We start from the raw sequence: 21,481 nt of genomic DNA on the forward strand, positions 1-21,481 counted from the left end.
TATATGCTCCCTTACGGACTGTATATGCTCCCTTACGGACTGTATATGCTCCCTTACTGACTGTATATGCTCCCTTACTGACTGTATATGCTCCTTACTAACTGTATATTCTCTTTACTAACTGTATATGCTCCTCACTGACTGTATATGCTCCTTATTGAATGTATATGCTCTCTTACTGACTGTATATGCTCCTTACTGACTGTATATGCTCCCTTACTGACTGTATATGCTCCCTTACTGACTGTATATGCTCCTTACTGACTGTATATGCTCCTTATTGACTGTATATGCTCCTTATTGAATGTATATGCTCCCTTACTGACTGTATATGCTCCTTACTGACTGTATATGCTCCTTATTGAATGTATATGCTCCTTACTGAATGTCTGATTCTATGAAATATCTGTGTGATCTGTCATTGAAAGTTGATGTTGCTCCTCACAGAATCTCAGAGTCCTCTCATTGGATGGCGCATGAGTGACGCCCCGCCCAGCTGTGCTTCTATTGGCTGGCTTTGCTTGCCACTCACCTTCGAGCTCCTCACTGTATCTCGCTGTGTACTGTATATATGTATACTATACTATACTGTATACACACTATCTCTCTGAGATCACCTCACCGGGAGCGCGCACCTCACCATGGAGCTCTCCTACCAGACAATGAAGACGGCTTATCAGATCAGAGAGGCGGTAAGATAAGATAGAGGGAGTGGGGGGGGATGTGCTTTTGCAGGACCATTCTTCATTTGCTTTGCTACAATCATGTTTTTTTTAATTGCACTTACCCAGTCCTAACTATTGCAGGGAGCTGCTCTCTTCTTTACAAATAAGTGTGTATATGTATATAGTTGCCCCCCCGATTCCCCTTGCTGTAATTCAATGATATAACCACTTCCCTCCCACATCCCATTCCCCACGTCCTTTTTTTCTGTAACCCCTTCGCTGCCAGAGCCTCCTGCAGCGTGGTGTGTGCCCGCTGGGCTGTGCCAGCGCAAAGGGTTAAAGAAGTGGAAAGTTTCCCTTGGTTGCCATGGGGACTGGCCATGCCGGCTGATCGTTCCAACCCGGTGTGTGGAGGGCGCATGCGCGTGGGGCTGCTGCTGCCTCACTGGGATGAGGTTGGTCACTTGTCAGGAGATGTCCTTGTTGGAACATGCGTTCAGTGTCTGACTCCCATGGGTTTCAGTCTTATTTTGTGACTGTCTCATACACGTTCAATGCAGCCTTTATGAAGACAGTGTTGTTTTTTTATTAATTAAAAATGCTTCATTTTTGTTTCTGCCCCTTTTTTTTTTTAAATTGCACCGTTGTAGTAAAATAAAGAAATGGGGAAGGTGTAGGTCAGGGTTCTCCAAAAGGGGCCAAATCAGAAAACATTTAGAGGCAGAAGGGCCACGAGTTTATAATTTCATTTTATATACATTATGAACTTGAACATTTTTAATATTTCAATAATTTGCTACCATATGTAACATCTGTACCATATATATTCACATAACTTTAACGTACAAGTGAGTTTTAGTGTGAAAAACTGCACTTTATTCCTGCTAATTTCATACTGAGAGTTCAAGGCAACATCAATGCCCTTTACAGGCTGTATTTGGCCTGCGGGCCGATATTTGAGGAGCCAGTGTGGTAGCTACCTGCCGTTATACATAGGGGCATTTAGACATTGTAGGAGCTGATCTTGGATAGAAATGTTAGGACTGTTAATGCTGATGCCACAAATGCACCAGAAAATGATCAATAATAATCAAAATGTGAGTGGTTTCGCTGAACATAGGGATTTTAAGTAAATATAGGAACTTTTTTTCTCTCGTAATTATGATGGTTAAACTTGGAGCTGGATATCTTCTTGCCGCACCAAACATTATAACATAATAAACTGTTTTATATTGCAGGTTGCAAACGCAAAGTGCGTTTCAACCTGCGAATAAAACGATTTATAATGTCTGGTGTAAGACTTTTTATTAGAACAGTGCGGCAAGAAGACATCCAGCTCTAAGTTTAACTACGTGGCAACAGTGGGATCCCAGGCACTCTTTACTGCCTGCACCTTACAAAGAAAAACGACACCCGCTGTAATTATCACAACGGCGTGCTGTAAGATCTAAAACCTTTATCCTGACTGTAATTATTATGGTGTTATAGACATCTCCCTGACCATATGGTATGCGTGTGCTGTAGATGAGTTTGAATACTTGCTCCTGGTTGCCAAGGAAGGCTTAGATCAGTTTCTTGACCCCTTTTCGTCCAGAATGAGCTTCTATAAAATTGTTGAGATTTTCCATTCAGTATTAAATGCTGGAAAATAGGAAAGGCCATTTAATTTAGTAGCAATGTCACCGTTCTTGAAGGGAAGATCTTGCTTTGCATCCCCGTTAGCTCCCCTGGTGACCTTGGGTAAGTCACATTATCTCCCAAATTAAATAGTAAGGACTCGTACCTGAAAATATAATTGTACACCGTCAGCATTATATAAGAAAAAACTATTATTGTTGTGAAGCCCTGTCCCTGATGGTCCTCTGGTTCCCCTGCTTACCCCCGGCTCTCTGCTCGCTGTAGGGCGCCGCCATCTTGTGAGGGACAGGGCAGTCGCGGAGATTCACGCAGAGGGAGGCCGGCGGCCATTACCAAGTGGTGCATGCGCAGTGCAGTAGCGCGAGTTGGCCATTGGAGAGATAGGGCTCCGCGGCGACTACAAGTCCCATAGGGCAAAGGAGCAAGTAGTCACATGGTGCGAACCAGCCGATAGGGCTGTGAGAATCCCCTGCTCAACTATAGATACATTTAGCGCACTGGGCACACGCTAGTCAGTCGGAAGAGGGACCTCTGAGGAGTAGGTAGTGTCCTGGGAGAAGTGCTCCCTTGGACTAGGCCAGCTCTTCCCCCTTAGGCCCCAGTTCGGCCCCGACTCACTGTGGCTTGTGGTTGCCATAGGGAAAGCCCATAGTCAGGGACCTTTCCCAGTAGCTGCCTATAGTCAGGTACAGCACCGGTGAGACGCCACGTGGTGACTGCGGCCTGTGGTCTGGGACCAGACCAGATACGCGGTAAACACGGTAGGGTGATATTATCCACGCCGGAATTCACCCCCACGTGCAGGCGGACACCATCGCGGACGCCAATGTTGGATCAGACGGATCCTCTTTGTCATTCTGCAATACCCGGGTGCTGGAGCCCCGGGCAGGTACCTAACCAAGTGCACTAACACTCCACGGGATGGCGCTATCTCCAGTACTTTGGTTGGGCCTTGACTTTGGGAAAAGGGACATCAGGGAATTGGTGCCTGGCACCCAATGTACTCGGGGGACACTCACTGTTGAGGGCTTTATTACTGTGGGGTACAGGGTACCAATATTATTTGTGTTCAGTAAAAGGTTGTTAGCATATACATTTATCATTATCATTGTTCCTGTAAGGGTACATCTCTCCAAGTCGGGATCCCTTGCAGGTGGAGGCGCTGTCACCATAAGAATCAGGTACACCCCAGGCTCCCAGCGGCGGAGGTTCAGGCCTCCTATGAGCCACAGGTAACACACCACACACCGTAGTCGCCATATCTTCCATAGGATGGGGGGAAGTGCGCTACAGATGTTATTCAGATAGCACTGCAATTGTAAACGTAATAAATAATTATCTGATCAGAAGTGCGCATGGATTTCTGCAGCTCTGGCATTTTGAGGTTGCATGACCATGTTCTCGGGTATTGTATACTTAAAGATTTACAGAAGATTTTCACCAGCTTCATGTGAGGGCTTGGGAAAGCTAGTTGTTATTCACCGTGATTTTGCACCCATGGCAACAAGAACCTCTTACATAGTGTCTCCTAAGCGACTGTGTACTAGTTTAAAGCCGCTGCTAATCATGGTAACTTACAGGTGTTGTCGCCATATGCAGACTCCTTCCATGATCCAAGGTGTGTTCACCAGCAGTCCGCCTGTTCTGCACAAAGACTATGGGGAATTTTGCACTAGCGGTATGTTTAACAAAAAAATCTTATTGATAGTCATCAAAAAGATGAGCATAGACTGTGTCGGCATATGGTGTGTGCCTAAGTGACTAGATCCTAGACTTTCCCTAAAGTGTACCAGATTCGACACTGTCCTTGTAAGGAAATAGGACACCAGCAGTACAACTTCCTGACCCTTTTGGGGTTAATCCATATGGCAGATAATTTCTAGCAATGAAGTCTGGGTATGAACCTATTTTATGTTACCAGGAACACATTCATCTCTATGACTGATGCAATCTTCTTTTGTAGGCCAGGATCATCACTAAATAGGTCACAGACACCGTTACCTATAGAAGTATTAGGTCTTCCACATATGAGTGGGTGGGACAAAGTTACCCCAATACCTACAACAAAATAGTACCCCGGCAGGAGCAGCTCATTGAGGCCAAGTACTATTAAATGCCAATCAGATAGGACTAGAGCTGCAGTCTCTGAACACAAGAAAAACTTTGGTAAGGTACAAAAGACTGGAAATGTAATTATAACACAACGGTTAGCGCCAAATCTACTTCTAGTCGACTAAACTACAAACAGTGTCCGTGAATGTAAATAAACCTTTATATAGTCCAGAGTCCTGCAGCAAGGAAGACCTTTGGAATATCCACAAATCCTTTAAAGATGTTTGAAAGAGAGAAAGTCCCCCGTGGCGCTGGTTCTCCGGATACATGCACACAATTATGTGAGCATGTGAGGAAAATGACAACACAAATTGTCTCGATGTGATGCATACATTTACGTGTTATTATAAATCACCTTATAGTGAAAACATGACATCAATAAATGTGACCAACTTATTCCCACACAGTTTAGTGATGCTAAGATAGTGAACAGTGTATTCTGGACTGTGTTGTTGTGCAGTTATTATGTTATTGCACTATGTATGTTATCTTTCTCTCTACATGTGTGGTTGATTGAATTACCATCAAGCATACTCCTGAAAAGGAGAGTTAAGGATTCCAGTATTATATTCACTTGCATGAATACTGGTGTCACCAAGGGAACACTCCATATTAGTTGTCCCACGGGCTAACAGCACAGTCCAGAATACACTGTCCACTATCTTAGCATCACTAAACTGTGTGGGAATAAGTTGGTCACATTTATTTATTGATGTCCTGTTTTCACAATAAGGTGATTTATAATAATACGTAAATGTATGTGTAGCCCTGTTTCCCCTAGGATACAGTATGACTACCAATGCTGTGTAACCTGTTGGCTCGCAGGGCCTGAGCCTCTGCCACGGAGAGCCTGGGGCAATATATATACATATTGTCTCTTTCCAGATGCAGCGCCTCCACCTGCGACGGCTCCCAGCAGAGCGGGAGTTGTTCCTCGCAGGACTTCAACACAATAATATTCACACAGTGTATAAAAGAACTGATACCTTTACTTATAGGGGTCAACAATATATATGCATAACTGTCATAATACTCCTTTCCCTTAGAGACACAACTAACCAAAGCGTCTTGCAGGACGCGTCCCTCCACCGTATACTCCCACCTGTGTCCAATGTCCCACAAACTCAACCCCAAGTGTATGGTGCCCTTAAAGTGAGAGTGTTACAGTTGGTGCACTTTGGTGTAGAGTTACCTGCCGAGCGCTCCTGCACTTGGACAAGCAGAATACTCTTCGCTAAGGATCCGCAGACGCGATGCTTCCCACGATGATCCTCCGGGGCGATACCACCCGGGTAGGTATTAATGTCTCTGGAGAGGTTTGGTCCCAAACCTCTGATGACAAATTGCAGCGACCTCTGTATCCCTCACTTATAGCACTAATGTGGCAGGTTCCCTTTTCTAGGGCCTGTCCCTGCATTGACCACAAGCTGACTGGGAATCAGGGGTCTATCTGGGGCCTAGGGGTATGCTGGCCTAGTGTAGAGGCTACTTGCCTCTCTACACATAGAGCTCCTACCTCTTCCCCTTCCTGGTCTTCTCTGAGCAACGTGCTCCCCTGTGCAACCTCCTAATTCCTTCCTGCAGAGTCCCTGTCGTCCTTTGGCTCTCTCACCTGATCTTGTGGGTGCTCATGGGACATGTAGTTCCCTTCTCTAGCCCTTCTATTGGTCTGGGCTTCGCGCTCTACCGCAGCCACTACCTGTGCGTGCGCAAACTCTCTTCCAGCGCCGTCACCTATGCGACTCTCTGTGCATGCGCGAGTACCAAAATGGCGACGCCCTGAGCGCTCGGGCCGCCGCGGAGCCTCCCGTGCACCGGAGCGATCCCTGCACGCTCTGCAACCTTCCCTGACTCTCCCACTTCAGCGGAGGTGAGGGTAAACCTGGGGGACCTGGCTACATATGCATCACACTGAAACAATTTGAGTTGTCATTTTCTTCACATGCTAACATAATTGTGTGCACGTATCCGGAGAACCAGCGCCACGGAGGACTTTCTTTCTTCCAAGCATCTTTAAAGGATTCGTGGATATTCCAAAGGTCTTCCAGGATGCAGGACTCTGGACTATATAAAGGTTTATTTACATTCACGGACACTGTTTGTAGTTTAGTCGACTAGAAGTAGATTTGGTGCTAACCGTTGTGCTATTATTACATTTCCAGTCTTTTGTACCTTACCAAAGTTTTTCTTGTGTTCAGAGACTGCAGCTCTAGTCCTATCTGATTGTCATTTAATAGTACTTGGCCTCAATGAGCTGCTCCTGCAGGGCTACTATTTTCTTGTAGGTATTGGGGTAACTTTGTCCCACCCACTCATATGTGGAAGACCTAATACTTCTATAGGTAATGGTGTCTGTGACCTATTTAGTGATGATCCTGGCCTACAAAAGAAGATTGCATCAGTCATAGAGATGAATGTGTTCCTGGTAACATAAATAGGTTCATACCCAGACTTCATTGCTAGAAATTATCTGCCGTATGGATTAACCCCAAAAGGGTCAGGAAGTTGTACTGCTGGTGTCCTATTTCCTTACAAGGACAGTGTCGAATCTGGTACACTTTAGGGAAAGTCTAGGATCTAGTCACTTAGGCACACACCATATGCCGACACAGTCTATGCTCATCTTTTTGATGACTATCAATAAGATTTTTTTTAAACATACCGCTAGTGCAAAATTCCCCATAGTCTTTGTGCAGAACAGGCGGACTGCTGGTGAACACACCTTGGATCATGGAAGGAGTCTGCATATGGCGACAACACCTGTAAGTTACCATGATTAGCAGCGGCTTTAAACTAGTACACAGTCACTTAGGAGATACTATGTAAGAGGTTCTTGTTGCCATGGGTGCAAAATCACGGTGAATAACAACTAGCTTTCCCAAGCCCTCACATGAAGCTGGTGAAAAACTTCTGTAAATCTTTAAGTATACAATACCCGAGAACATGGTCATGCAACCTCAAAATGCCAGAGCTGCAGAAATCCATGCACACTTCTGATCAGATAATTATTTGTTACGTTTACAATTGCAGGGCTATCTGCGGGTACAGGTGAGATGACGATCTGGTACAGGTGAGATGACGATCCGGTGCGGGTACAGGTTAGATGAGGATTCGTGGCCACACCAAGATACTTGGAAGAAAAGCAGCAAACCCTGTGGCACTTTGCTGAATTCCACTATACACCGCTTGACTCGATCATACATAGATTTATTTGATGTGATGGTTACGGTGACCGAAGCACAACATTTCAGGAAAACCCTTCGTCAGGTAAAAAGTTGGGACTTTCCACACACGGGGCCTTTAAAATGTGAAATTCTGTATATACTCCGACGTGGCCTTTTTCAGATGAAAATCTTCACTAAAGTCATTGCGTATTTTCGTCTGAATACGGCCCGAACGGCCACTTTGCAGTGTATAGAATTTGCTCTGTACCAGAAGTTCCTCTGTTCTGGCACCACTAGGATGGATTACTCCCACTGCTTGAAGGAGCTCATAGCATGTGGTAGCTTCAAATCACCGTAGAGAGGAAGGTACAAATGTGCTGACCAACTGGGCAAAAGCTCCTGGTTTCCTTCTACAATTTCTCTTTAATACTTGGGGGTGGAAATGCAGAGCTGTACTTTTCACACATACTGCCCGATGTTCTATGTTTGGGGAAGAAACTGTTTCCTTAACGTGGACGGCTGCTGTAATAATGTAAGCAGGATTTATGCAGAGAAGCTGATGCCTGTAACAAAAAAAAAACAAATCTAATTAATAAATATTACTCAATTACTCCATCACTCATCAGTGTTAATTGCTTTTTAAATTAGATATCCTTTTTGTTTCTTTTTAGGTTGAACTAATTATTTGCAGAAGGCGCAGAGTAGCAGAGTTTAATCAGCTTGTTTTCAGTTATTGGCTTTTTATTTATTTTTTAATGTTATTTAACATTCAAAGTTTTTAACATCTATTTGCATAGTAATAAAATAATCATTGCCAGCATGCACCTTAACATGATTAAACATTTGTCATCACATTGTAGCCAAGTTAATTAAATAAATATTTACCATTTCCATATATTCTCACCAAAACAAGGTTACCGGATCTAGAACCGAGTCTGGAACCACGGTTAAGTTACTTTCTATAAAATAAAATAGTCCTATTAGTAATAAGCAGTCAATGGCTTCCAATGGGTTTGTGCCAGAAATACTCCATGTTAAAGCTGCAATCTCTTGTATTTGGCCGTTTTTTGTTTTTTTAATGATTTAATCTCCTGATTGTATTTGTTCTCTAATTTAACTCATCCATGATTACGGCATTATTTCATTAACATATAGATTTGTTGTACTGTAGGTAGGGATACCTCTTATGGAAACAACACAAGAGTTTTTCATAGATGAAATTATAGATGTAACTTGTGGCATCGATCCCCCAGAAAACACGCGCCCCATTATAACACAGAATATGGCTGAGTTTCCAAAGGGTAGTGTCAGTGTAAATGCAGAATATATTTAACATATGTCACCTGAGTAGACCATGTAGTAACAAAGGAGGGGGAGGGAGTAGGTGGTATGATAGCTTTTATTGGACCAAAAAGCCGTTGATATGTTACAAGCTCTCGAACCTCTCGGGGTCCTTCATCAGGTTGAACAACAGAGTGTGCAAAACCTCGCGTCTCTTCTTCAACTGTACTGGGAAGTTTCTAAGCACTGTGAGATATACTGTTATATATAAAGCACTCTAATTTTGGACCCATTAAAACGTATCACAACATTCAACAAATCTACATTTCTCCAGGGCCAAAGAATAATAAGTACTGTATATTACTTGCCCCATAAACAAAGCAGTACATATTCTGTAACATTTTCTTATTGTGCTGGTTGGAGTCAGTCCTTTGGGCCTAATGGAGTAATCCACCCTAACTAACGTGTGTGTGTGTGTATACTGTACATGTATGGGTATCTGTACTGTGTTAGCCAAGCTTAATAATCAAAAACAAATAGTTGATACCGTTCTGTGGCTAACAAAAGGCTTTTATTTGTACAAGCTTTCAAGATACAATGATCTTTTCTTCGGGCGATGTTACAATGGATTAAGCCCCCCCAAAAAATTTTACTTTGAAACAGGGCAGCTTGGAATGTTATCTGTGGGTGAAGCCTATCCCTCCCCCCTGTGCAGTATGCGATTTATGACTTAAAGTGTTAGATGGTCCCTGAATGCTTCTGATGTAGTGTATGTGTGTAAATCTTAATTTATAAAGACCACACATTGTGTACAGCGCTTTACAAAAGGTGTGTGTGTGTGTTGAGGGGGAGTGTATAACAATGGCGTGGGTAGGTGTTGAAATGTAAGAGGGTGTTGCATTTCTGTTTGTGTGTGGCTACTATGTAGTCCCAATTGGTATATAGGGATAGAATTACATGGTGTGTGTGTGGTCATATAGTGCAGTGTTTATAGACATGGGCCTAAGCACTCGTGGGAAGAGTTCTCTTGTGTCAGGGTAGTGGCTCATGAAGCTGCGGTCTTGGTTTAGGCCACCGGTGAGTGTCCTCAACAGTTTCATACATTTGTATTTATGCAACTGTCTCTCTTTCGGTGTTCTGAGGTTGCCTTTGAGTATGGCCACCTTCAGATCGTTCATCTTATGGCAAGAGTCAGAAAAATGTTTGCCGACAGGACTATCTCTGGTTCCGCTTGTGATTCTGTGGCGATGCAAATTCATACTTTTGTTTAGCCCCTGTCCCATCTCACCTATGTAGTAGCAGCCCCGTGGGCATTTCATGCACATGATAAGATACACAAAATTGCTGGAGGAACAGGTGAAACCTTTCTTTGATTTTGTACTCCAGATTCCTGTGTGGAATTTGTATTGTGCCCGCTGTATGGAGCATTGCGCAGGTTTTACATTTTGGCGTCCTGGCATGGTCTTGTCCCTGATTCAGTTGTATTGTTGAATACTTCTCACCATCATTTCCTTGAGATTATGAGGTTGTCTGTATGATAATAAGGGTGTTTCACGGAAGACCTGTGTCAGTCTTGTATCTTCCTTGAGAATGGGTTGCAGTTCCCTGGCGATCTTGCGTAGGGCTTCTAGGTGTGGGTTATATGTGACCACCAAAGATACCCTGTTGCTTGTCTCTTTCTGTATTCAAGGAAATCACTTCTTGGTATTCTGGTGGATTTGCTGGTCTACTATTCTGTGGTTGTATCCACGGTTTATGAAATCCGATCTCAAGGCTGTAAATCCTGTCCTCTGTCTGCTGTGTCGGAACATATCCGGTTGTATCGTATGGCTTGACTGTAGATGGTTGCATACTTAGTGTGTGGGGTGAAAGCTGTTGTCCCTCAAATAGAGGTTACAGGTCATGTTGAGTTATGAAACAAATACGGTAATAATAAACACTGTAGAGAAAGTATCATATAGTGAAGTACATTCACTGTATTGCAACTCTCTAAAACCAGCACAGCATATCAAATGATGTAAAAACACAGGCTGCTTTTTCCTCTCTTCTGCTTTCTACATATATCATCAATCTGCGAAATCATTGCTTTTGGTATCACAGGTGATAAGCTTTAGTAGAAGTCACAATGATCAACGTGAAGTCGGTGAACGTTCTGAATACAAAATGGAGCCAGAGTCCCTTCCTTTTGAATCCAAGAGTTAAGGTTTCTCAGAGTGACACACACTGCTAGGAAGCCATTACTTACCAAAATGCTCTTCTTTGAAATGCTCACAAATGTTAGTATTTTGCTAATACATGTTTCACAGGAACATTCACAAGTTGGCGGTTTTCATGTGCCCTCGGCTAGGGTTGCCAGGTGTCCAGTATTGAACCAGACTGTCCTGTATTTGGACACTGTCCAGTAAAAAATGAGAGGTAATACTGGATGTGTGTGTGTGTGTATCGGGATTACCTCTCTGCACATAGTGATTTGGGGGACGGGATTTCCCTGAGCAGTGAGAGTGCAGGGCTGTTGGAGCTGGGCAGTTTCCTCCATCCTGATTGGCTGCATTACCCAGCAGCAGCCAATCAGGAGGTGTCAGGTGGGGGTGGCCAAGGAGAGGATAAAACGGCATGGAGCGAAGAGAGGTGCGTGTGTGTGTGTCCCTTTCCCTATTGTGTCCAGTATTTCTGGAGAAGACACCTGGCAACCCTACCTCTGAACCTGCCTCCTCATTGAGTTTCAAAATGGATAGGCTCCGTGTATCCTTCAGAACAGCACAATCCCAGCGTCCTATTATAGAGGATTCTCACTACAGGTTAATTGTTACTGGAACGCCTCTAATTCCCAAATTTAGGGGCCTATCTCATGTCAGGCTACTGGGCTGTAGCTGCCGTCTTGTCCCATGTATAGCCAATTAAATACAGCTTAAAAAAACAAGTATTTGATAACTGCCCACACGTTCTTTAAAATACGTAAGGCATTTCAATGAAGGTCACTGGGCCGTCACCTACCGATGAGTCATTTTGTGCTGGGATAAGCTATGGTCTTTTAAAGAAGCAATTCCTTCCAAAATGCAATTTAACTCATTGAGTTCTCTAGAGATCCAGCAGAAGCACTGCTGGCCACACTGGCACTCAAGAGTTAAACCAAGTTCATACCATTTTATGTTTTTGTAGCGCATAAAAAGTTTCATGAAACTTTTCTAAACATATCACTGGTTTCATTTTGTAACCTCCGAAACGGTGGTTATAATAGAACGTGGACAGACTGCCGCTGTTTCTTTTAGTAATTAGTATTGTATTGCAGATATTCTAAAAACCCTCTTTCCTTCGCAGGATGAGTTGCGGACAGAAGCACGTCGCAAAAATCTCCTCATTCTCATCATGCATTATTTAATGCAGGAAGGGTACGTGACGTCCGTAAGGCTCTCATGCATGGGATAGATTGAATGTGTGCGGGACGTTTTAATGTTATTCAAATGTTTAACTTAATGGAGGTCAACTTAACTCTTCCGGTGAACTCTTTCCTTACCATCTGTTTTATTCACTTGGAATTGACTGGTTTGTATGGGAAAAAATAAAGAACAATAATTCACTAAAATCACACGTGGTTCACTTATAAAAGGACAGCCCCCTCTAGTTTCCTTGTCTTCCATGCAGCCAATCTGACAGCCCTAATTTTCTTTATTCGGCTGCTGTATTCCTAATTGTTACTAGTCACTGATGATAAAACTGGACTCCAGATTTGACAAGAGGGTAGGAAGCCGAGAAAGGGATTTCTACATAGCACGTTTTCACCCCCCCCCCCTCCCTCTGTCGGCATTCAGGAGCAGGAAAGGAGGGGGGACTCGGGGGGGGGGGGAGATGAGAGAGACAAGACAGTGGCAGCTTCAAAGCAGCACCTCTGACCAGCAGCATCCGGTAGTATCGCGATAACAGGTAATCTCCCATATCGGCACACTGGGAGATTATCGCGATATTATTGAATATTGGTATATCGCCCAACCCTAGTTATAAATGTTATTGTCTTCCTTTGAAATATTAAATCACCATTGAAGTTCTGTTCTTTGTATTCTTTTAATATTGAATACCTTATTTTTTTTTTTTAAACAGATACTAACGTTTTTCTGTTCTGGTTAATCATGGCAATAACATTTTTTGCAAACCGTGAAACAATTTGAAAGTACTATTTATGTGTAATGTTTCGCAGCGCAGTATAACTGGGGTGAAAGACCACAAGAAGTAGATTAATCGCTACATAACCATGATAACACAATAGATCAGGAGGTCACTGCTCCAATGAGTTTACAGTCAAAGAAATTATCATTTGCTTGTAGATTTTATGACCAACAAACAGTCTTGTCACAAAAGAGATAAAGATAACCCATCAAAGCATATGGCTAATATGTAAACATTAAAACGAGAAAAAAAATAGTATTTAAAAAAAATTGTGCTGTATCAAGGGTTTAGATTTAGAAACCGTTAGTGTTACAATTGAAGTGTAAGATTTAATGCTGTATGTGTTGGAATTGTGTTAGTTTTTGCATGTGTGGTGACCCCCGAAACAGCATTTACCTAAACTGTTGAAGTATATTAGAAGGCTTGTGTGAGATTACCCGGACAATGGATTCTTTATTGGATTTGTTTCCCCTCTAACAATTCCAGGTATGTGGATTCTTCGAACGCCCTGGAACAAGAAACCAAATTAGGTCTGCGACGTTTCGAAGTTTGTGACAACATTGATCTCGAGACCATTTTAATGGAATATGAAAGCTATTATTATATAAAATTTCAAAAATACCCTAAAATCACCAAGAAGGCAGTAGATAATGGTAAGATGTATGTATTTATTTATATAGCGCCATTAATGTACATAGCGCTTCACAGCAGTAATACATGTGTCAATCATATAAATAACAAATAGTACAAATAACAGATCATGGGAATAAGTACTTCAGACATAAAAGTAACATTGTAGAAGAGGAGTCCCTGCTCCGCAGAGCTTACAATCTAATTGGTGGGGAGAACGTACAAAGACGGTAGGAGGGCATTCAGGTAAGTGCGTCTGCAGGGGGCCAAGCTTTATGTATCGTGTATAGCAGGGGAGCGCAAACTTTTTGTGCTGCGCCCCCATGTCTCTCTGCCCCCGGCTCTCGCGCCCCCCTGCCTTCCTTCAGGCGCGTCAGATGACGCTGCGTGTGCGTGTGACGTCAGGTCACATGGTGCCGCGGCGTCTATTGACGCCGCGTTGCCATGGCGACGCAACACAGACGGCTGAATCCCGGTAAGTAAACAGTTGCAGGGGCCTCACGCGATCCCCCGGCATTTAATTTAAATGCCTGGGGGAAGAGCGCGGTGCCTCTGCAACTGCCCGCGCCCCCCCAGCACAATCTCCCGCCCCCCCCTGGGGGTCGCACCCCCCACTTTGCGCACCGCTGGTGTATAGTATTAGCCACGGTGCTACTCATATGCTTCTTTAAGCAAGTGTGTCTAAAGTGTGTCTAAAAGGTGGGCAAGTTGCTTAAAAAACATCATATTGTTTTTGTTCAGTTTGACTGTTACAGAACTGCAGGAGAATGCATTTAATAGATATTTGAGAGATACAGAAAAAGGTACCCGAACCCTAAGCAAATAAATAACTCCGCTTAGTATAAAGAAATGTGGTAGAAAATACATGTATTTGCTCTCAATTTAGTGTTCCAGCCCCATTTCTAATTTATACTTAAACCCCATAGTGTTTATAAAATGAAGTATCGCTATAAAAGATTTTGTCTGAAGGACGCCCAGAAGAAAAGCATCTCTGTGCATCCCCCGGAAAACATCCAGCTTTTTAATGCCTTCATAATGCAGAATACTACAGAGTTTCCATAGGCAGTGTTGGTGCATAATATCGCAACATACCCCAAAAGGAACAATGAACACGACTACATCAGGATTGTAGAGTAGATCGGTGTCAGGCAGCAAGGTCAAAGCAGAAGGTTGCTATATTCAGACTTTAAAGCACGAGTGGCCAACTCCAGTCCTCAAGGGCCACCAACAGGTCAGGTTTTCAGAATCGGTCTAGGACATTTGGTCACGGCCGTTCCGCCACGACCAAATGACTGCTGGCGTTTCGCAACGGCTCGCCCCACTGCCGGGATACTCGGCCGCTTTGCTGCGAAGGTAAGTGACTAACCTTACTCCTTACTCTAAAACCCTCCAATACTAACGCTACCCCCTACCCTAATAACCTTATCCTGTTTGCCTAAAATCCCCTATCCTAACCGCTAAAACCCCTTAAATTAACCGCCTACCCTTACCAGTAAAACCTACCTTGGAAGCGGCGGATCAGCCACGGCAGAGGGTCTGTCTGTGGCTAGAAGCCGGCGGTCATATGGTACGGCGAAACTGCTGCAACCAAATGTCCCATTCAGTATATCCCTGCTTCAGTACAGGTGGCTCCGGCATAATGACTGAGCCACCTGTGCTGAAGCAGAGATCCTGAGCTATTGGTGGCCCTTGAGGACTGGAGTTGGCCACTCCTGCTTTAAAGCATCAGAGGAATAGCAAGTTAGTGCGTCTCCCTGCGGCAGTGTATTAAAACTGTGTGTGTCAACTTCGTTTTCAGAAGAAAAAATAACGCTAGGGGTGGGGTTTGAGGTGGAGCCTGGTGCACATATGTAAATATGTCCTATGAAACGTAACGTATACGTCACTTGCAGGCCATAAACGCATGAAAATGGTCAGTCAACATTTTATGAACCAGATACCCTATATGAAATTCATCAGACTACCTGTCTTGGCTAATTATTCAAATGAAAGAATTAACATCAAAACATAAAGTGACGTAAAATGTAGTGTAGCGCTGTTTCTCCCCCCCATCCCCCAGTGGTAGATGCACAGCTTCTGCTACCTGTGTGTTGTGCGGATACCTACAGTATTAGGATCAGAAGAGCTGAGTTGGATCTGCGATGGTATGGAGATCAGGAAAGGCTTAGATTCGTTCTGTAGTTCTTCTCATGGTGTTGGTGCCTCCAGCAGTAGTGGGCTCCAGGGTGTCCAGATATCAGCCCCCACTATTGCATTCGTTTCCCTCCTGCCCAAGGACTGATACTTAGACAGGAGTGTAATAACAAGGGTCTTTATTGTATGGCATGGACCCACTGCAGATCTTCCTTACAGCGATGCAAAGTTTCAGAGGTCCCAAGCCTCTGGATGGTGATGGCCCCTGGTCTTACAGGGCATCCATGGCTGAATCAGATGTTCCCCCAGCCCAAGGGCTGGGGGTGAGCACGCTCATCCCACCATGGGAGAGACTCACAGCACCAATGCTCTCTCTTCCACCTCCAGAGCAGGACTAAACTAAATTTGCCTCTGCTTCTCATCAGGAAGCAGAAGGAGCAGGCTCATGGTCTATACCTATAGCAGATAGGCTTACAGAAGCCATGAGTCACCACCGCACTCCTGTCCATCAGAAAAGAGTACAAGGGGGGTCACTAGCCCACAGAATTAACCTGTTACTGCCTGCAGCTAGCAGGAACTTACATGGAGGGGAAAGACCAACAGAAAAGACATACCCTGTTACAGTAGCATCATCAAAACCAGTTTGCGTTACTCGGCGGTTCCGTGATAGAAATGACCTGGAGTTGCACAGTACTTTTTTGCATTCTAAATCCGTTGGAAATTAATCTAATGCTATTTTCTTCTAGATAGTAGCCTGTACTCAAAGCCTCGAAGTGGGGGGAAACTAAGGAGGTAATTTGATGTTTTAAATCTAAATAATTATTTTGCATATCACATGTCTTATTTTAACCCACACATCTTTCTTTCGTTCCTATTCCAAATGCAAGGGATTTACCAGTATCTGTGGTAACCGTTGTCCGCAGAATAATATTGACGTCTCACGCTTTTTCTGTGTGAAGACAACTTGCGGCCTAGTCAAGTAAATAAGCTATAAGGCGTCTACCAGTGCAGAGAAGCGTCTAATAGCAGAAATATGGGCCACTGTCCGTTGTAAGATTAAAATGACCCTATGACATGTTAGTAGTTAAATCTGTTTTTTTTTTTTTTTTTTTTTTGGTTGGTAAAGAGTTTGATTTCTATTAGCTACAGTACAGCAGGGCCCCGCTTTACAGCGTTCTGCTCATACATACCCAAATTCATTAGGTTCGGCGCTTGTACCGTTTTTCCGCCGATTTTCGACATGACGTGCACAGCAGCAAAGTATCCGGCTGTCACTAAACAACAGTTTTAGTGCGTTCACAACTCCTTGTCAGATGCCATTTGTCAGCGAAACAGTCGGTTTACAGCGCTGTATCTCTGTTGTCAAAGGTACAATACAGTACAGTAGGGCCTCGCCTTACAGCGGCGGCGGCAGCCTGGAACGGAACCCGCTGTATGAGCGGGGCCCTACTGTACTTCATGTAGTGTGATAGACCTGTGTATTAAACAAAAGCTGGCACAGGGAAAGCCTCCCTTGGTGTTAAAATGTATATGCTGTGAGGGTGAGCACTTTCACTGGTGCATTGGTTACACAAAATGTTGTGTTTTAAGGGAATTCAATTGTTTTTATTTTATTTTTTTTTAATTATGGAAAAAACTCAAAATAAGCAGGATTTAAATAAAAAAAATATATATACGCAGAAAGCAAAAACCTTACAACATTGACACAAATGGACAAAAGATGAAAATGATGCAAATTGCGTCACGTTTGCATTGGTACATTACATGTCTGAAGGAAAGAAACAATAGTGAGTATATTGATATAGAATATACATAAATCTGAATATGGTATTGTGGTTTCCGGCTATGGCACTAAATGCTCCAGGAGATGTACAGTATCCCAGATACATTTTCTGTAGGCAGGTTCAGTGCATTGTTTGTAGCTGCAGCCTCTCTCTCTGCCTTTTCTTAGTAAAGCATTAAACCTGAACCTTCTTCAGTGGGAATACTCTGCGGGACACTGAGCTGAGCTTTTGTTCTGTTTTACATTGTCTACAAAATATTGTTTTCCGTGTGAGCTGAGGGGGCACGCCCTTCCTAAATGTTTCAGTCCCTTCATTTCCCAGAAAATAATGCAAGTACGACCCTGTGCTGAAGAATCGATATGTGGTGTTTTGAGTACTACTCTGGTATGCTGCAACTCAACCCCAAAATATATTCTGGTCCTAAGCTTTTCCCTCCGCTTGCACGTATTACTGAGTTTTATTTCTGTGTAATTTTTCACTTTGAGCAAGATCATAATATATATACTTTTTTTGTATCATAGAACAGTGAGTAACTATTCTCAAGGTCTTCCAAGGATTGCCCCACAACAAACAGTACAAAGGCCAATATCAAGAGGAAACACGAGGACGACAGAGCACTCAAAGGCACCAAACAGGGAGAGTTGTAAACAGGTGAGCACATCAAATAAATTTCTTACATCGGTAAGCAATACCTATCCTAAACTGTAGCCATTTTACAGTGAAAAGCACAGATGTAAAATCTTTAAGTTGTTCTTCCTGACTAGCCAGAGATCTAGACAGGACAATATTCCGGTCTTCTCTGTGTTGTGCATTTTTTAATTCGGTATGATAATGCCCTAGTTGTCCATCCATTCTGCCTATGCTTCTCATTACTTTGCTTAAAAGCCCCAACCATGTGGGCTGGTAACTCAACTCTCCTGTGGTCAGTCAACTACATGAACTCATGTTACCATGAACTTAGGCTGCTGACATAAACGGCACACAGTCAATATAGCAAGTCAACTAACATGAAATTAAGCCTTCCATCATCTCCATATTTGCTGCTGTTGAGAAATGTATTAAGCCAGATATTATTCAATGCCGATTTTGTTTATATTCTTGGTGCAATAACGTTTTTACTAGATTAATGAGACAAACAAACAAATAGTGGTAATACACTCACAAACATCCGAATAAAATAAGTAATTAGCCGTAGTTCACAGATTCGCGCTGGAGATATGCAGAGTTGTCCTCACGGGGGGATTCTCCGACTGTTGCGCTGCAGCGCGTCCGTTGCTTGCTTCCGCCTTTCCAGTAATGGGAGGTTCCTGCTGTCTCTCGTGACGCCTCCCTAGTGCGTCACCATGTAACCTCCTCCGTACGGCGTCGCAGCAACCCTGGCGGTTGCAGGGATGATCTCACGCCAGCCCGGGCCAACCACGTTAACCCGTTCCCTGCCTTCTCCCTCACAGTTTTCAGCTCTGCAGAAACTCAACAGCTCCGGTCGTAGTATCACCATGCAAACCACCCTACATGTTTCGAGGCGTGGCCTCTTCGTCAGGGGTGTGGTTTGCTCTGGTGACAGGTTGCCTTATATACTCATTAAGTTTAAGGGCTTAATCAAAGGCTTACTTCCTCCCCCTACTGGTTGGTATACATAAACACTGCTAAACAACCCTCCAAGTAACATATACATGGCATGCAGATAAGAGCATTAGAGAGTGCCCTATATCATTACTCTACATAATAAAATAATCAATTAATAACAGTAAGCCTAAATACTTTAAAATACTGTTTCTGGCAACAGATTGGACTCTAAGGTTGTATTTAACCCCTTAGGGGCCAACTCAAGGACATTTATACATTCATATTTGCTTGTTGTTAAGCGCCTGTAGTTGTTGTTAAGCTGCCGGTGCGCTGGTCCTGGGGAGCTCCTGTAGTCCCAAATGTTCCAGTACAAAGAAGAAGAAGCAGGCACACGGTCTTACTCAAAAGGAGGTTTAATATGCCATAAAGTCCCACGTTTCGGCAGCTAATACTGCCTTTCTCAAGGTGAAGGCTACCAAACACAAGAAAACAGTCTATGCTGTATTGCCAGGGATTTAGACCTAGACGTCTGACGTCACCAGGGGGCGCCACACGGTCGCTCTGACGTCATCACGTGGGCGTCAGCATCCTGGTTATGTGGCAGAACGGGGAGGGGTGAGTATCAGGGGGGTGGTATATATTTTGACTGTTTTCATGTGTTTGGTAGCCTTCACCTTGAGAAAGGCAGTATTAGACTGCCGAAACGTTGGACTTTATGGCATATTAAACCTCCTTTTGAGTAAGACCGTGTGCCTGCTTCTTCTTCTTTGCACTGGAACATTTGGGACTACAGGAGCTCCCCAGGACCAGCGCACCGGCAGCTAAGTACCCCACCTCTATTACCCTTGATATTGAGTGCGTGTCTCATCCTCTGGCCATTATATTAAGAGACATGGTTTCTCTGCCTGCAGAGATACCGGCACCGGTGCCGAGGTAAGTATCTCTGGAAGCCGGGGGTCCCAAGAGTTGACATTAACACAGTTCAGCTCTGGAGACCCCCTAACTTCAAACCTGTAATAACAAATAAACATTTATTTTTCATTATTAACCCGTATTACTGCTTTAGAAGGATATTCCAAGATGATTTCATACGGCATGTAGAATACCAGTTTGTGATTTTCTTTCACATGCTGTCCACTGTCTTTCATTATTTAACATACAATAATGTCAACGCAGTACAGTTTATTATATAATTATTTCTACTATATTGTCGAAGAATACAACCTTACTATGAGACCATAAACACTGGCAACGGAAGAAAAAGGCACTTGCTGTTAAATACATGAATTCATTGTTTTTATTAGCATAGAAAGGCAGAGGGGTGTGTGTATCGAGGCAAACGTCGGGCAATTCTGGGGCAAAACAAACTGTACCACATGTATCAAAGACAAAATCCTACTCATTTCAACTGGATGTTGCTTTGAATTGCATTACTTTTGCCTTCATACATACAGATGGTAGCATGACTCGCTGTCCCCGGCGACGCGGTCGAAGAAGCAAAAGCATGCGGCGCGCCGGAAACCGCGTCTGAGGTCATTGCGTTACACGCCAAGCACCTTGAAGCAGGGGGTCTCCGGGGCTGAACCCCTTTATTTTCCGCTCCAGGGACGCCCTGCTTCCCGGAACAACAGATCTCCAAAGGGGCGGCAGGTATCTCGGCAAAGTCTAAAGCTCCCGCGTCATGCGGGCCAATAGGAAGCCGGACCTGATGATGTCACGGCTTCCTATTGGGCCCCCCCTTCCTCCCCAATATACACCAATAATGCAACACATTGCCAAAAGGAGACGGGATGCAACTCCCCCCACAGAAGAGCAGAGTCTGCCCACTGGAGTTGCCATTAAGAGAAATGTATATGGGAAAATAAGACCAGGTACAGAATACTTAAACAATACCAAAAAAATGCATAGATTGCAAAAATATATTAAGGACTGACACACCTGAGAATTCCTCAATGTTTTGGGCAAAAGGCCCTTTCTCAGGAGAAAGTCTTGAGCTGCACAGTAGCACGGACTGCTGCACTGTAACACGGACTGCTGCACTGTAACACGGACTGCTGCACTGTATCACTTTCCTTCCTGCTGCACTGTATCACTTTCCTTCCTGCTGCACTGTAACACGGACTGCTGCACTGTATCACTTTCCTTCCTGCTGCACTGTAACACGGACTGCTGCACTGTATCACTTTCCTTCCTGCTGCACTGTAGCACGGACTGCTGCACTGTAGCACGGACTGCTGCACTGTAGCACGGACTGCTGCACTGTAGCACGGACTGCTGCACTGTAGCACGGACTGCTGCACTGTAGCACGGACTGCTGCACTGTAGCACGGACTGCTGCACTGTAGCA

General features: G+C 43.9%; 1 protein-coding gene and 1 long non-coding RNA gene across 4 annotated transcripts in view; one reads left to right on the top strand and one right to left on the bottom strand.

Moving 5' to 3' along the window:
- Window positions 1-524: 524 nt before the first annotated feature.
- Window positions 525-21,481, top strand: part of KATNAL2 (katanin catalytic subunit A1 like 2) — a 53,499-nt gene continuing 32,542 nt past the window's right edge. Inside the window, exons 1-5 of one of the 3 annotated variants that reach the window (XM_075585808.1) lie at window positions 525-692; window positions 12,179-12,249; window positions 13,508-13,674; window positions 16,531-16,576; window positions 18,090-18,219. In XM_075585808.1, coding sequence (XP_075441923.1) covers window positions 642-692; window positions 12,179-12,249; window positions 13,508-13,674; window positions 16,531-16,576; window positions 18,090-18,219 — 465 coding nt within the window. In that variant the 5' untranslated portion in view covers window positions 525-641. Of the gene's footprint in view, window positions 693-7,664; window positions 7,683-12,178; window positions 12,250-13,507; window positions 13,675-16,530; window positions 16,577-18,089; window positions 18,220-21,481 lie in introns of those variants that run through there. The other 2 variants (XM_075585793.1, XM_075585801.1) reach the window with 2 other exon arrangements.
- LOC142487100 (uncharacterized) lies at window positions 7,855-19,167 on the bottom strand. Its single transcript, XR_012799142.1, has 4 exons — window positions 18,731-19,167; window positions 13,418-13,529; window positions 8,465-8,538; window positions 7,855-8,142 (listed from the first exon to the last, which is right to left on the bottom strand). It is a non-coding gene; the product is annotated as an uncharacterized LOC142487100 (long non-coding RNA).

Source organism: Ascaphus truei, chromosome 1 (assembly GCF_040206685.1).
Source record: "Ascaphus truei isolate aAscTru1 chromosome 1, aAscTru1.hap1, whole genome shotgun sequence".
In the NCBI taxonomy this organism is placed as follows: domain Eukaryota; kingdom Metazoa; phylum Chordata; class Amphibia; order Anura; family Ascaphidae; genus Ascaphus; species Ascaphus truei.